Below are 14,027 nucleotides of genomic sequence, written 5' to 3' on the forward strand. Positions count from 1 at the left end.
CGCTGTCAAGGTAAGTTGAATGAAGTTTTAGATGGAGGTTATGATCGAGGCTATTTGCCATAGCGCACGGCTCTGTTTATTCCCCTCTTGTTCCTCCATTTTCTTTTCTTTTCTCTCGTTTTCTTACTGCTTTTACATAGCGGTCGTGCATAAAGGGGCGAGCATGTATAAACCTAAACCTACAGCGTGAAGGAACGTGACCAAGATGTATTTGATACGATAGCGGCTATGCAGATTTAACATAGATATCCAGGTGTTTGTTTATTATCAACTTTACACATGTGCTCGGTCTGCTTATGATGAGGCCACAATCTGATCCAACCGTGCTACAGATTGTCTTACAACGTCCATTCCCGGAGCGTCGTCCTCAATGAATTTTTCCAGCTCATATAAGTGAGGCTGCCCGTCGGCAATGATTAGTGTGACTTTGTCCTGGCCTAAGCAATCACGCATATCCTCGCTCACGTTGAGCACCACATCAGGATCGTTATTGCCGTGAAAGATGACTGTCTTGGGCCATTGCGCGACGCGGTCTTTGGCGTCGGGAAGTTTCGCCCACTGGTATCCGGGATCTACAGATCCGACTAGATCGACAAAGGAGTTGTTGAACGTATAGTAGTCATAGAGCATGCCGCGGTAAATACTAGGAATATCTGATCCAGCTTCAGGAGGACTGTAACTAGGATTCTTGGCGCCGTCGGGCGTTAGTTTGTCAAGGACAAAGGCGGATTCATCGGGACGCATGTCATCGCCGCTTTGCACTGGGCCGGTGATGTATTTCTCCATTGTAGAAGGGGGGATATCTTCTAGAAGAGATGAGTTGAAGAAGGGGTGGCGAAAGGTGTTGATGCCTTGGATGGAGAGGAGGGCGAGAGGCTTGGGGCTGCAGTGATGGGCGATGATGGCGGCCATGAAGAAGCCTTTTAAGAAGATTGTTAGTTTTCTTCTTTTTTTTAGAAGGCAAAGAACTTACCGCCGCTGGCACCTCCCACAATGACTCGTCTTTGGGAATTCGGTAAAGTATTCCAGTTTCGTGAAAAATCGTAGGCTGCTGAGGCATCCTGAAGGAGACCATCTCCGCCAGCTTGGGGGAGAAGACGGTAGGTTGGACAGACTAGAGGCCATTTGCGCTGAATGCACGTCTATAATAGTTCTATTAGACTCAATGGTTGTCTTTTTGCCTGGAAATTGCTTTTGTCATAGTCATTGGATGTTTTCACGCTTCAACTCACCTGAACCAACCAAGGCGCGATGAGATCACGGTTCCCGTCAACAAGCCCTCCGGGATGAAAGTACAGGAAGACAGGAGTGTCTTTAGGGTAGTCGTTATTGGTGTAGATGTCGCATTTTAGCGACATGCCGTGGTTGGCATATTCTTCTGTTAGCTTCTGCACCATTATGAAACTTTTGTATAGCCAATTTAATGAGAGTATCGTGGGAAAGAGAGAATGAAAAGAGATTATAGTATTTGTTGAAGTAAGAACAACCGTGAATTTACGCTGCTATTTGGGCTAAGCTCTGGGCGGGGTCTAGCGAATTTATGATTACTTGTCTATCTATACTAGAGAGTTCAAAACGCCTGTGTAAATACGACGTAGGTAACAGTAACGCCTAAATCGTTAACGCTCTTTCGGAGATACTAAAAGGCGCGTTTGATCTCTTGAGAGGCCTGCTTGCTCTTACGCGTCATCACGTGGGCGTAAGCGTCTGTAGAGAGTCATTCCGTCGCCGAGTGCTCTTTTTTGCTTTTGGAGGGATGGACTATTAATTTGGAGGTTGAAGCTAGACGAGTTTTGGCGCCGGAAGCGCTGCTCCAGCTATTGCCTAGCCTCTAGTAGTTTGTCATCGCTCATGATGGATGGTACATGTAGATACTTATGGGTTAGCTCTGTGTAAGCCAGCTAAAAACTGGCTCGGATTTGTGAGAATTCTAAATGTATTTTATTCAAACTGCAAGATGATTTCTGAAGTGTAAGATCTTCTAGAGCTAATGGAAATAAGATCACATGGCGTTGGAAAATGAGGCTGGGCTGGCCCCTATGCGGTATTGAATGCTCTAGCTGAAACGAACATTTAGCAAAAAAAGTAATAATTCTAGGCTTCCCTGCTCATCTTGGAGCGACGGCACGTCATCTTTGCTTTTCGCTTGGCAACTTCATGGCTAGAAAAATCACTAGTACTATTGCTCTTGTTTCTTTTTGTGCCTTACCTGTTTTGAGATGCAAGGTAAATTTCATCGAGATGCTACCAGGATCTTCTTCCCTTGGTCTGAGTTATGCATACTTGACCGCTCGTTGCCCACAACAAAATTGACACCATCTCTTGAATTGTTTAGATAGAACAAGGTCCATTGCCAGTACGAATAGAGGCACCGGCAGTGGAGTTAGACATTAAGGATATACAGTCCTACGTAACGAGGTAGCTCTATGAGAAGCAACACGCCAGCGGAAGAGTAGCCCTGCTCTCTGCGAAAAATGCTACCTTTGTTTGACAAAGATGATTAGAGTTACATAGCACATGGTAGCTACGATAATTCTTCTAGTGTAAGTGCTCCTAAACTTCCCGAGGTGGCTAGCCAATGCACGGCGTGTTTCATTGCGATTTCGGTGAGGTATTCCCTGCATATCGCCCCCAAATAGTGGCTTGATTGGATCTGGTTTCTCCGAAATACGATAACCGGTGACCTCTTGCATGAATATAGGCCTATTTACGAGAGGCTGTGGTAGGAAATACATGGGGGCCAATCCCAACAAGATGGAGCTATTGAAGGGGCGCAAAACTTACCAAGGAATCAATATTTGGATAGGCAAAGGTTTTTCTTTACCAATCTGTGTTTGCCCATTGTATTCATATATGAAAGGTGTCTTGAATATTATATACTAGATACTTAGCTTAGAATGAAGGCAATGGACTAAGTTTTGCTTCTAGCTCAGGCACTGTCAACACCGCTGAAGAGGACCATGAAGGAAAGAGCAAACTGGGTAACAAGTAGGTGGGTAACAAGTAGGTATATAGTAGGAGTTTCATCGTACCAAAGCTATCGGGGCTCTATGAACAACATACAGCTGCTTGCGCACACTGATCATTAGCCATCATCCAGCAGACATATCCTACACTCCACGAAGTTCTAGATCCTGTTAGGCGAGTACAAGTAGGCTGTAGTCACAACAGTAACAGCCTCTTTTGCGTCCAACAAACGCTTCACCGATGACCCAACATGAAAAGTTTTGTGCTGTTCCTATAGGCTCTTATATGGCTTGGTTGCCTGCACCTTGTGCAGCACTATAAGCCAACTCTCATTAGCAGTCTCTGGATCCCTGCCAATGCATGGTCCGATGATAGGCTGCATGCATATGGAAATGTCACCAATGGTGCGATGGATGGCTTGAGGGGTGCGGCGCTTCCTTGGTTTCATCCCACTCTGGTCGATCTGAGGGGGGGAAAATGGTCATGCTCATGTTAAATGTCAGCCCCAGGGTTGAGGTTGTAAAAGCGCTAATTGGACCATCAAGGAGCGGGCCGCGTGCGCTTTAGCCTTGCTTGATACATACACATGCAGTGTTTGCGCCGTCGTATTGCCGCTGTTTGTTGCTTGGTTATAGCGGCAGTGTTTGCTTATGGCGGAGCTCGGTTTATATAGACGGGAGATGTATGTTTCTAACTCACGCTTCTTGATTTCAATTGTTGACTAATGCGTTCTACCTCATTTTGCCAACCCGGTAGGGGTAATGACTTCGCCCGTAATAGCCCCTAAACTTGCCTCACGGAGTGTCTTGTTACAATGTCAATGACAGCCTTGCTACATGGGGTAACCCCCGTGACGTGGCAGTTATGCACCTCAAGCAATTAGGAAACGTAATCCATGTATATATACCGAAGGTATACACACTGTAGCAAAGTACAGATAAACTACTCATATCCGACTTCGCCGGCAGAACGCCTGGAGGTTGGCGGATGATGAGAATGATCAAGCGCTGTTATGGTGTTGGCAAAGCACTGACGGAAGTCTTTATGCAGATTCAACTTGTATGTAATATTAACTCTGGATGTTTTGACTGGTATGGGTACTCTGAGATGAAGCTGAAGACGAGCCTTGGGCCTAATTGCCGCTGCCGCCATTACCACCTTCCTATTGCACTTTGCCCACGATGAAATACGTGCACCTTGGCTATGCCTTCAATGTATCCATTCATACTTATTTACCTTACATGTAATCTGCTTTCATGAACCTACCTACATATTTCTGTTGCTTTTGACGTTCTGTCTCCTAATCTTATGCTATTTGCCACGACCGACTTCATATTTTAGTTGATGTATAGATTTATTAAATATGTATCTCTAAATACATTTTGGAGGGACTCTAGAATCGCCAAAAGTATCTCTCTATGTACGCCATTTATACCCGTACATATATATTTACCTCTGAGTCCAGGTTTATAAATATTTCTTCTCAAAACCTTTTTCTATTCGTCTTCTTGTGCATCTCACCTACCATCTCACCGGATCGGATAAGGCCCTCGGCATACATGCATACTGACATATTGCACGCATCATACCGACATTGTCCCAATCAGCTTGGATTCCGTTCATGCACTGCCGGCAGTAGCGAGACGGATGGTTTCAGACGATCTTTGATTGCGAGAGTATTTCACGGGCCGAAGCCCATTCTCCCTCGCGAGCCAGGTCCGAAGTTTTACGTGAAGCGCCCGCTATTCGCCTCAGGATTGCAGCCCAACCGGTTGGTCGCCGATAGGACAACGTGCATATTTTTTCCCTCACCCCTGTCAATCAATTGCGTACTAACACTGCTAGCCCAGTGGCACGGCATGCGTTTTCGCAATTGCATGAAACGCTGGCGAAGCTCCTCACTACAGGCTGTTGGCTTCTCCGAAGACGAACTACTGATAGCTACTTTGTATTCTTAACCGGGCCTTCTATTGTCTTGCTAATGCCATGGTTGAATATGAAAACTTGAACAACACCGGGGTTTCTGCTGCCATGTATATGTAATGATGGCCTTGAAAAAGGTGGCCAAGACGAGAATAGCACTTACAGACGTAGAGGCGGCCTGCAGATGGACCGGTGAAATCAAGAGGGGCCGGATTCGGCCTGCGCCTGTCACACAGACGTGCTGGAATCCCGCAGCCGCCGCATCCCGGGCTATCAAAAAGCATGCAAGGCTAAGGGGGCCCTGCGAAGTGCCTTTTTGTGCGGATGCTGCAGCGGGTCGGATCCAGATCCATGTGGCTAGGCCACGCCCGTCGACGACGTCCTGATTGCCTAATGGCCGTTGTCGTGGTCGTACAGGCCGTTGCTCTCGACTCCTTGACACTATATAGAGCACATGCTCCAATATCATCCATATGGCTTCATCACTCTCTGTCTTTTGATGCAATTTTCCAACAAAGACTGAGACTGACATCAACACTCCCGTCTCTCCCTTTGGTCAGTGTAATCACCTGCCCGGTTCTGTTCCAAACCATATCCCTCCTTGCATAATCATCCAGCATCCCGGTACCATTTGTTTGCTTCTTTTGCGCTCTAAGCCGCACTAAGACTTCAGCTGCCTCCCTTTCCGCGTCCGACTGAACCACTTACACGAGACCAGCCCTTGCATTCCATACTTTCTTTTTTCCAAAAGGCCTCTTTTTCGCCTCTGGCTAGACACGCCGTCGCTGCTCCGGTGTGCCGGGTCACTTGGCCGTCTGATTGCTCGTCTATATTGCCTCATCAGGCAAACATCGATTCGATCCAGCCAATAACAACCGCAGCCGAGGCTCAATCAGGGTGCGGCTGAACTGAGCTACGGCTGACAAGTATCTTCTGATCCTTGTATAAAAAAATTAGCAAGGTCAATCCATTAATACGCCCTAGAGCTTTACTTGATACATAAAGCCAGATCGATCTATTTATTAGCGAGCAAGTCCCGTGGACCACCTACACACTCATTGCCCTCATGACTTGTCTTTTCAACATTCGTTTCTTGACAAATCTCAGACAGAAAAGAATACAGCAGAGCAACATGGGCAGCGACGACGCATATCTCCTCACGGCTTCCGAAGCCCTCGCCAAGATTCGCGCTGGCGGGATGACCATTGAGGGCTATGTTCGCTCACTGCTGCGTCGTATAGACGTGCGTGACGTCGACGTCGGAGCTTGGGCCTATATAGACAAGGATTACATCCTCCAGCAGGCGAGAGCCCTGGATAAGGTGCCGATGAGCAGGAGAGGCCCGCTGCACGGGATGCCCATTGCCGTCAAGGATGTCATTTACACCAAGGGTGAGTTAATCTTGCTACGGCAGAGAGAAAAACCGGGAGAGAGAGAGAGAGCAGAGAGAGTATCATGTGGCTATGGAATGGTCAAGTGATAGTACATCATATAACATGTGCATCAATACCCGAATGCTGTGAGAAGAGGGTTTTGTGCTGGACGACAGCATACATCGATGTTGTCACTCTTGTTGGACCAATACTGATGCGACGTACCTCTAGATATGCCGACGGCACACAACTCGCCAATCTACAAAGACGACTTTCCCAAGCTCGACGCAGCCTCCATCATCCTCCTCCGCCACGCAGGCGCCCTATTCCTCGGTAACTTGCCTTCCACAGCTATCCTCATGTCTTTATCCTTAGCTTATCCTGTGAACTTAGGCAAAACAACAACGGCCGAATTCGCCGCCTCCTACACCGGCCCGGCCTCCACGCGCAACCCGCACAATCCGGCCCGCACCCCCGGAGGCTCGTCCTCCGGCTCGGGCGCCGCCGTCGGCGACTTCCAGGCGCCCGTGGCCCTCGGCACTCAGACCGGCGGGTCCACCATCCGCCCGGGCTCGTTCAACGGCGTCTACTCCATCAAGCCGACGTGGAACGCCGTGTCTCGCGAAGGGCTGAAGATTTCGTCTTTGATGTTGGACACGATTGGCATTTTCGCTCGCGGCGTTGATGATTTGGATCTCGTGGCTGACGCGTTCGGGCTGCAGGACGATGAGGCGAGTGCCTTTACGGGCATCAAGGGCGCGCGCTTTGCTCTGTGCAAGACTGTCGTTTGGACAATGGCCGGAGAGGGCACTCGCCACGCTATTGCTCGCGCCGTCGACATTCTGCGAGCTCACGGCGCAGAGGTCGAAGAAGTCGATCTGCCGCGCGAGTTTGACGATCTCCCTCGCTGGCACAACATCGTCCTGCAGACCGAAGGCGAGACCTTCTTCCTCCCCGAGCACCGCGTCGCGAAGGAGAAGCTCTCGCCGCAGCTGGTCGGCTACGTCGACCGAAAGGCCGGCTACGACCGCCGCGCACAGCTCAAGGCCCTCGACAGCATCTCCGCCCTGCGGCCCAAGATTGACGAGATTGCAGGTCGATACACGGCCATCCTGACGCCCAGCGTTATTGACGAGGCGCCAGAGGGGCTCGAGTTCACTGGCGATTCGGCATTTTGCGTGAGCTGGTCGGCGCTGCATACGCCGGTGATCAACGTCCCGGGCTTTCAGGGACATACTGGCATGCCGATTGGCGTGTCGCTGGTGGCTCCGAGATATCGCGATAGACATCTTTTAAAGGTGGCCAAGGAAGTGGGCAAGCTTTTCGAAGCAGAAGGCGGGTGGAAGCGAAATGCATAGGACGGTTTATTGTGTCCTATGATGTGATGGCGAAAGATGGAAGATACACGTTTCCCTTAAAATTTAGGTGGTTCATGCCACTTGTTTTAAAGAAAGAGAATAGACTAGAGAGAATCATTTCTTTGAGCATTGATAGACTCTTTGTTAAGACGGAAAAGAACAAGTAGTGTAACAGAGGTGAATGATATAAACTCTAAAAACAGTAACAAGAATGGTCCATCCAACAAGACTTTTCTTTACCCGCTTCCAATTTTACTTCCCACATTATATATGTTCTGCAATAGACGGCTCAGTAACTACAGTGATCAAATACATATGAATAAGAAGACATTATAAAAGAAAGGAAATAAGGAATAAAAGATCTCTTACATCACGATCTCTTTCCCATGATACACCGCGCCTCGTATCTGCACATATTTATCTCCTTCTCCATTTCTTTCCAACGCCTGCTACTCCCCCTCTCTCATCTCTCATCGACTCTCACAATTTCCCTCATCGCCTTCCCTATGACGGTCCATAAAGTGAAGAGATAAATAAAAGTAGTAGTAAAGAGATTTCATGGTCATTATGAAAGATGTAGCTGGAGGAATTTAGATTTACAAGAGACATGAAAAGCCATCAGGCTCCATTCTCGTACGCATTTTCACGTGAAATTATGAAGATGAGGCTCTCTCGAGGCAAGCTTGTAGCTGTTTATAGAGTTTTTCAATTAGTTGACAGTTTTGTAGATTTAATAAGTGGTGAGACGTACCTCTTGGGGCATAAGACCCTGGTTGCTGAGATATCGGCACATGCTCTTGACTAGCTCGACCTGCTCTTCAGGCTGCAAGCTGGTGATGGCCGTCTCCAGGACGCTGCCCAGAGAGACCTTGTGAACCTCAATGAAGGTGTGGAAATACATGTAAGCAAAGAAGCCCATGATGAACTGGCAATCCATTCGATCCGTCATGCCACCGTGTCCGGGGATAGAGTCGCCAAAGTCTTTAATCTTGAAAGTGCGCTTAAGGCCGGAGGCGAAGAAGCCGCCAAAGGGAGCAATGAGAGATGCAAAGGTGGACAGGGCCAGGGCATGCAGCTGCATCGGCGCAAACGTCAGGGAGAAGCTGGTGTTTGGTGGCAGGAAGAAGAATCGTGGGAGCTCGAAGGTGTGAGGCACGAAGACAGGGTTGACATCGCATTTGAGTCCAGTAAAGACATTAGCGCCGAGATCCTGCAGGTTAAAATCATGGTCAGTACGGTATTGACAAAAAAAAAATGGAATGTTGCATCTGATTGACTCACGTTGACGGGGCAGATAAAGTATTTGGAGCGCATCAGGATGTTGACAAGCAAGAAGGAGAACAGGACAGTCATGATCCAAGCGCCGACAAATCCTTCAACCGTCTTCTTTGGCGAGAGCTTGATGAGTTGTGTGCGACCAAACATGATACCGCAGATGTAGGCAAATATGTCGTTGGTAATTACCAGAGCCGCTGGTAGGAAGAACCAAATCATTCCCTCAAAGATGTTGTTCATGACGAAATGGGCCTGCACTACAATAAGGTACAGGGCCATGTGAGTCCAAGCAAAGTTGGTGAATTGGAATTTGTAGTTGCCAGCTTGAAGTGAGGCGACGAAGAAGACAAACCCTATCACGGAGCGTGTTAGATAAGTACATAGCTTGAGGTCGATACCAGGTAAAGAGCAACTTACCAAACACATAGAGCACAAAGCTGATAAAGCGGTGGTGGGTAGCCAGAGGAAGAAGCACCTTATCAACAAGGACAATATGCTTAAAGTAGTAAATGACGCTCTCTCCGTAGAGGAAGTACATCGTGGTGGCCAGGAAGTACCAGTTCATGCTCTTGGTGGAGCGCAGAGATCTGGCTCGGCTAGGAACGTTGGCAATGGCAATGACTTCCTTGAAGGAGATGATCTGGACTGCAGTGACAATGGCAATCATGTAAATGTGGCCCATGAACAATGCGCCAAAGAAACCAGCGATCATGACCAGCGTCCATAGTGTTCGAGTCCAGAAATTCGCCTTCTTCTTCTCGTACTCGGCCTTTTTCTCTGCGGCTGTCGAGGGCTTCTGTTTGCCAAGTGTCAGCTCCACACAAAGTTTTCTGGGCGATGCTCGGGGAAGAGCAAAGCAAAATAAAGAGAATAGCAACAGCTATAGAGTCCGAGAGCTTACTTCATCCACAACCGCCAGCTTGGCCTGGTTCTGCGCCCTGGTTCTTGTTGGGGACCCCTCTTCGCTCTTGTCGCTGAAGCTCGATCGGCGGCCCTCAGAGCCGCTGAACTGGCCGTTGGCGTTCTTCATGGGGGACTTGCCCCCTCTCTTTGATCTCGCCATGGCGTCGTATGGCTCTCTGAGATGCGCCGGGGCTGGTCAAGCAGTTGCGATCTGGCGGCGGCAGGATATGCTCAGCGGGTTGCTCGGAGCAAGGTTATCGACGGAGGAGCTTCTGCGGACTGCGATGCGAAGTTGCAGTTAGCGGACTGCGCAATCGTCTGATTCACCGGACCCTCTGTTCTCCCTCTCACCTTATCCTCTACCGGACATTCAAGCGACAGCGGTGGTGACGGTGCGCTTGCGACCCAAGCAGAAGCAAAGCTGGGCGAATTTGACGGTGATGAGGTGGAAATCAAAAAGGCATTTCGCCAGACGCTGCTAAATCCAAAGCTAACACGCAACGTGGACCTCACCCCATTTAAGGTACCGGCCAAAACCTGCTGCGGCCAGCCACTGACGAAGTACAGCCAGGCCAAAGCTCCGTGTGCTGGGACTGCGCGCTGTAGTGCCCCGAGGCTTAGCGCTGGAAGCGAGCCAAGGCTCTAGCTGGGCTTCTTGAGGGGCCTCGCACGGCGGAATTTTTGCTGAAACCTTTCAGTTTGATTTGGATCGGACTCCTGCAACTCCCCGCAAAATAAAATCCGCATGTGACAGTACTTTAATTTGCTGGCGTCTGCCAGACACAATTTTACATAATCCCCTGAAATCTGGCTGGGTGCTTGCATTCGTGCTTTGGTATACATCTGAAGTGAAGTGCTTTTATTGATTCCAGTCATTCCAATTCTATTTTAGTGGAAAGCTAGCTGCAGCCAATGCGACCAAACTTGTCGAACATGCTGCGATGTACCTTGAATGTCCGCAAACGATGAGGCGGCTGTGGCTGCGGCCCTCTGATTTGGCATCTACGTCATGCGACATGGCCTGCAGTATTGAGTGCTGGCATGAATTCAGGGCTCAGCGTGCACCGCCTCTTGCAGCTGGTTTGTCCATTTGTCCAAGACGCTGTAATTGGGCCGCTCTTGCAGCTGTTATAATTGCGATATGATTGGATGCAGTGAAAGATTTTGTATGTACTGCTGCTACCTACATACAAGGTGCAGAATACAGCGAGCTGTGAGCATGAGATTTGATGATAACCCGCCACGTGCTCGCAAATGTCATCTCCCCCTCTCCACACTCATTATTGGGTCCTCTTTGTTCCTTCAGACTCTCCAACTACCTGTAGCCATAGGTACTTCTTTGTAATTTAATAGATCATCAACAATTGGCTATCGAAATGTGCCTACTCGGAGATTGAGGCATCTGCCTGGAGGTGCTAAGCCACATTCTTTAAAACCAGCCACTTGCAAGCAAAAACGTGACCTCGCGTCGCGTCGACTTTATCGATATCGTATCGTCCACATCCCAATCCACCGCGGTATCGTCCCGCAATGACTATTGCAGGCAACCCATGACGCAGTGCCGTGCCAAATACGCTGCGCATAGACGCCTCGAGCCATGATGCATCTGCGCTGAAGAGCCATGAAGGATGGATCTCGACGAGTTTTCCGACGATGGGTTCGACGACCTGACCGATAATGTGCTCCAAGAGCTCGAGAACAACGCCATTCAGTCCACCCAGGCCCAGCATGCATTCACGCAGCAAGCAGACCAGCTCGACTATGCTTGGGGGCAGGAGGACGACGATTTGGACACCACCGAGGTGATAAACGATGCCGGAGTCCCTGTGGGCAGGCCAATTGTCGACAAGACGTTACGACAACAACAGCCCACACGGTCTTCCATTCCTCCTGTGCCCAATCCCCGATGGAATCCGGCGATTGACGCCGCGGCCGCCAGGCCAGGAGCTCCTTTGGCGGAGCGGCCTCGAATGACGAGCGTTCGGCCAATGAATCAGCCGTTTATGGGATCCCAGCGATTCGATTCTTCACAAAGTGTAGCGCGCCCTCAGACTGCGCAGCTTGCGGCGATGCCGATGCCATCCCAAGCGCAGTCTGGACCCATGGTGACGGCGCTGCAAAAGCGAATCCGTATTTTGGAAGCAGAGCTCAATGCAGCCCGCGGTGAAACATCGATACTTCGCTCAAACTCCACAAAGGCGCAACAAAATTATGATGAGCAGATTGCCCGCCTCCGAAAGCTCAACGCCGAACAAATACACAAACAAGAAAAGGCAATGGAAGCGGCTATAGCGGCGGAGAAACATGCCAACACGGAGCTCCAATTCATGCAGCGCGATATGAAAGAGGTTAATGACCGAGCCCGCAGAAAGGAGCCTGCCGCCATCAGCATGACAACGCCGAAGAAGGCCAGCAAAACATGGGGCTTTGCGGATGGCTTTGACGAGATGGACATTGCTGCGAGTCCAAGCAAAGGCCAAGGCAGAAGCAAGACTGCCGGCTCCGTTGCTACCAACATCGGAGAGAGAACGCCGAGTAAAGGGAAGCGAAAGCGTCCTGTATCAGAGTCCCCGATGAAGCCTCTTGATATACACACGGGCGATGCAGAAATGAGCGAGGGCATAAAGCCGGTGTCTCAGCTGGCTTTGCAGCAGCAAATCGTGGTGGCAGCCCCCACAGCCCCATTTGATGTAAGTTTGAAATAAAAATGAAAAGAGAATGAGCCAACATTCTATTCTTTGGAGTCTTTGAGAGTCTTTGAGAGGTGCTAACATTCCCAACTCTGCCAGTTTTTGCAAATCGTCCTCGATCACGGCTTTGCTCAAGGGCAGCCCCCAACTTTCGACATTCTCTCACGCATCTCCTTCCCTTCTGACCCAAATACATCCTTCTCAACCCTCATCTTCGAAAGACTTCCTCTGATGGGCAACCCCTATCAACCAATGCAGCTGCTCGTCGATTTTACGGAGCAACTCATCATTTTATGGACTAGATGCTTTGAAGAACAATTTTGGGAACCTATTAAATACCTTGTATCGCTCATCGCTTTCACCTTTCAGCTCCATACCTCGTCTGTTGCTCCCCTCATCATCTCCAGACTTGTGCCTGTGGCACAGACGATAATATTTACTGTTGCGGAAGGGCCCTCGCGCCTTTCCGACGGCACGGTCGCCAACAACGATGACCATGCCGTCTTGGAACAGCAAATCGATACGAGTCACATTCTGTCATTGCTATACACTGCGTCCTTGGCATGTGCAACGACCCCAACCGAGACTGAAGAGGGGATCAAATACACTTCTGCTGCGTTTTGGAAACTCATCTCTCTCGATTTCACTCTTCTGCTTTTGATGCCCAAGCAGAAAACTACCGATATTATTGGAATGCTTGATCTGCTAGCGACATCCTCGCTTCCTGACTCTATCGGCCCTATATCTGACGAAAAAGATATGCCATCAGTGGCGCGAGCTGTTATTGAGCGAGTGTCTGCCAAGCTGATGGAGCACCCTCGTGCTACAACTACCCCCGCTCAGAAACGAAGCGTACGACTGGCTGCTCTTCGAACGCTTATTACCTTTTCAAGATATGAATTCGGAGCCCAGCAGTTGGCATCTCACGATAACGCCATCCCACGCTTAGTGGCTTGCTTGAGCACATCCATCGACGAGCTTTACGATCAGCCTATCCCTCCCAGCATTCTCCCTCCTCTTCCCGATGTCATGACGTCTTCATCGCTGAAGTTTTCCGAGTCTACAACTTCTGCTGAACTATATCGCATCATCTCCCAATGCGTGACCCTTATCCACACTCTAGCTACAGACCCATGCACAGCCAATTTGACCGAAATCACTCGAAAACTTTCACTTTCTCATGGAGGCAGCCAGCGCTATCTTATTGCTCTGGGAAGACTGACCTTTGCTGAAGAAGACCTAGTTATGGAGGCGGGAATTGACGGCGAAGTCGTTGAGGCGGCCCATGAGCTGTTGGAAATGGCCGTGACGCCGGATGAGGGAGAGATCGTAAGCGAGGCTTTTGGAGCATGAGTGCTGTGGTAAACCTTTTTGCCCTTGATGAGAGAGGGGCTAGTCAATTCGATGATTTGTGACCTTTAGACCACACTTCATGAGATATCTTGTTCTATAGGCGGGCGAGTACTTGGTTAACTGGTCTGAGCCAGCGAATGGAGAGCTAGACAGCGATGACTGGTCGGGCTTGGACAAATGATTCT

General features: G+C 49.4%; 4 protein-coding genes across 4 annotated transcripts; 2 read left to right on the top strand and 2 right to left on the bottom strand.

Annotated features, from left to right (window-relative positions):
* Nucleotides 1-294: 294 nt before the first annotated feature.
* On the bottom strand, nt 295-1,397 carry TGAM01_v203326 (hypothetical protein; the record flags this gene model as incomplete). Its single annotated transcript, XM_018801348.1, has 3 exons — nt 295-920; nt 974-1,142; nt 1,233-1,397. 3 exons carry the CDS (start codon nt 1,395-1,397, stop codon nt 295-297), a joined length of 960 nt encoding a protein of 319 aa, XP_018665619.1.
* A 4,625-nt stretch (nt 1,398-6,022) lies between these two features.
* Nucleotides 6,023-7,621, top strand: TGAM01_v203328 (hypothetical protein; the record flags this gene model as incomplete). Its single annotated transcript, XM_024549182.1, has 2 exons — nt 6,023-6,281; nt 6,495-7,621. The coding sequence occupies 2 exons, from the start codon at nt 6,023-6,025 to the stop codon at nt 7,619-7,621; spliced, it is 1,386 nt and encodes a 461-aa protein (XP_024406020.1).
* A 653-nt stretch (nt 7,622-8,274) lies between these two features.
* Nucleotides 8,275-9,959, bottom strand: TGAM01_v203327 (phosphatidate cytidylyltransferase; the record flags this gene model as incomplete). Its single annotated transcript, XM_018801346.1, has 5 exons — nt 8,275-8,310; nt 8,373-8,831; nt 8,903-9,249; nt 9,314-9,692; nt 9,798-9,959. The coding sequence occupies 5 exons, from the start codon at nt 9,957-9,959 to the stop codon at nt 8,275-8,277; spliced, it is 1,383 nt and encodes a 460-aa protein (XP_018665617.1).
* A 1,468-nt stretch (nt 9,960-11,427) lies between these two features.
* On the top strand, nt 11,428-13,842 carry TGAM01_v203329 (hypothetical protein; the record flags this gene model as incomplete). The annotated part of the gene is made up of 2 exons (XM_018801345.2): nt 11,428-12,489; nt 12,589-13,842. 2 exons carry the CDS (start codon nt 11,428-11,430, stop codon nt 13,840-13,842), a joined length of 2,316 nt encoding a protein of 771 aa, XP_018665616.2.
* Between the last annotated feature and the right edge of the window lie 185 nt (nt 13,843-14,027).

The sequence above is a fragment of the Trichoderma gamsii genome, assembly GCF_001481775.2.
Source record: "Trichoderma gamsii strain T6085 chromosome Unknown Scaffold_9.2, whole genome shotgun sequence".
Lineage (NCBI taxonomy): Eukaryota > Fungi > Ascomycota > Sordariomycetes > Hypocreales > Hypocreaceae > Trichoderma > Trichoderma gamsii.